The following is a 2,187-nucleotide window of genomic DNA, read 5'->3' as shown; positions in this document are numbered from 1 at the left end:
TATTACAAGATTAAAGTCATAACATTATGAGAATAAAGTCATAATATTACAAGATTAAAGTCATAATATTCTAAAATTAAAGTCGTAATAGGCTACTATACCCTTCATGAAAAAGCATGCCATTACACTGCATTAAAATGAGGAATGTTGAACTTGTCAAGTTTTCTTTAGTACTGCTTAAAGCAAATAGTTAATCTTTTAGCACATTAGCATCGAATTATCTGTAGCAGGACTTGGAAATTTTGCAAACAACTATAAACTGAAGCCGTATTGACAGATTTAGTCGTCACGTAGCTTCATAAACACAGAGACATGTGGCTGTACACAGACAGGAAATGAGGAATGGAAAATGGACACGTCATATAAGAKTGACTTTTTTTCTCGTAATATTACGACTTTATTCTCATAAAATTATGACTTTATTCTCATAATATGACTTTATTTTCGTAATTATAATAAAAAAATTCTCGTTGTGTGGCCCTAATACTYCGTCGTAATAAAGAGCAGTRGATGACGTAAATCCCTTCAATTTGCATTTTACCTGCAAAGTCATAAACTAGCTTAAATTTAAGATTCCCTCTCACTACCTTTCATCACGGCTCGAGAGCGCAGACTCTTCCATCCATTCTGCAGATCTTGAAGAAGCTACTTGAGGATTTGGTCCTCGTTTTAAACATGTTTTCGAGCCAGTGTTCATTAAAACGACTACCGCCTGGCATGCTGTTTTCTACCGCTCACCGAGACACCGGAGACGTGCGAGACCAGCGGAACGCAGCTTAAAGTAGCTTCAAAGCTACTCCAGAGCTCACACGCCAAATCGAGGATTTTAATCCAACTGTTAAAATGTGTTTTATTATAAAACTGTGCTGTTAGAGTATCAAGCACTTTCCAAACCTTCAAGTATTTTCAARGACTTCAAGCCCTTGTACAAACCGTGTAGAAAACACATTTAAACAATAAGATGAACTTTACATCACTTTAAATCTTTGCTTTTCCCACCATGCCCAGGTGGGGTTTACCTTATAATCTGGCGGGTTCAGGTCGGGCGTCTTGGCGGTGGCATCGAGATCCGTCACGCCTCGGTTCAGGTTCAGGTCCTCGGCCGGCGGCGTCTGAACGGCCTCTTCGGCATCGATGTCCGTCTCCTCTGCGACGACGCTCACGGTGGTCTCGGCACCTGTTGGCTCTCGGGCTGGGCCGAGCAGAGTGCACACACACACAGGTGGATAAGCACGCACGCCTGCATACACACATGGAGGTATGAGCATGTGCACACACACACACACACACATGGGTGGACACACACATGAGGGAGAGTAAGAAACAAGAGCTGAACTGAAATGTAAAACCCTTTATTTKACTTTATTTCACTTAAATAATGACGTTGGTTGTTTCATTCTGCACGATCCTCCACTGTTGCCTTCCTCCCCCTGTTCAGGCTCCGCCCCCTCCTCYAATTATCAATCCTGTCCTCCTCTACTTAAAGCCGACAGCTTGACAAGGGGCCTCAGCTCTTCCTACCTTCCTCCAAAAATCACCTCACACTTGATAACCTTTTTCTCAATTACCGCTCCTCTTCCTCCCCTGCTATCAGCGCCGTGCTGTCCTGCCTGTCCACGCTGTCTGAGGCTCACATGATTGCCTCGGCTCGTCGGATGTTACCTGCTCGACTTCGCCTCTTCTCAGCCGATACTTCTCAGAGCGGCTGATTACACAGGCAGGAGCAATAACAAAACTGTGTCTGTGTGGAGGAAATGCTTCACAAATGTAAGGCCTGGCGTTGCTTGAAAAAAACTCAGGTCCGAGTTGTAGACTGAGATCAGTTTTTAACTGAGAAATTACAAAGTTGCAGCCATTTTGAGAAGAAGATCTCTGCAGTCACTGAGTGGGAGGTTCTTGGTGACATGATTGGTCTGTGTGACATTTGTAGGAGGAGTTTGTTAAAGATGTGACTGGTCAGGTTGACTGCCTGGGTGGGGTTTAAAGAAGCCATAATGATATGACAGGTTGAAAACTGGGCAGATGGGGGACATGTAAATCAGTTGAAACAGCTGGAAAACTTTAAAAATTAATTTTAATCATAACTCAAGACAGGAAGTTTTAGCACTAAATTTAAAGTTAATAAATCCCATTTACATGTTCACAATATTTTAATGTTACCATTAATTAGGGGTCCAAGCCCGAGGG

The 2,187-nt window shown here is 42.7% G+C and overlaps 1 protein-coding gene across 1 annotated transcript in view; it reads right to left on the bottom strand.

Annotated features, from left to right (window-relative positions):
• LOC106526006 (carboxyl-terminal PDZ ligand of neuronal nitric oxide synthase protein) overlaps positions 1-2,187 on the bottom strand; it is a gene marked incomplete in the record, with an annotated part of 267,121 nt that overhangs the window by 87,316 nt on the left and 177,618 nt on the right. Inside the window, 1 exon segment of the mRNA XM_014020429.1 lies at positions 1,020-1,240. Coding sequence (XP_013875883.1) covers positions 1,020-1,240 — 221 coding nt within the window.

The sequence above is a fragment of the Austrofundulus limnaeus genome, unplaced genomic scaffold, assembly GCF_001266775.1.
Source record: "Austrofundulus limnaeus strain Quisiro unplaced genomic scaffold, Austrofundulus_limnaeus-1.0 Scaffold252, whole genome shotgun sequence".
NCBI lineage: Eukaryota > Metazoa > Chordata > Actinopteri > Cyprinodontiformes > Rivulidae > Austrofundulus > Austrofundulus limnaeus.
This window is presented reverse-complemented; position numbering and strand designations above follow the sequence as displayed.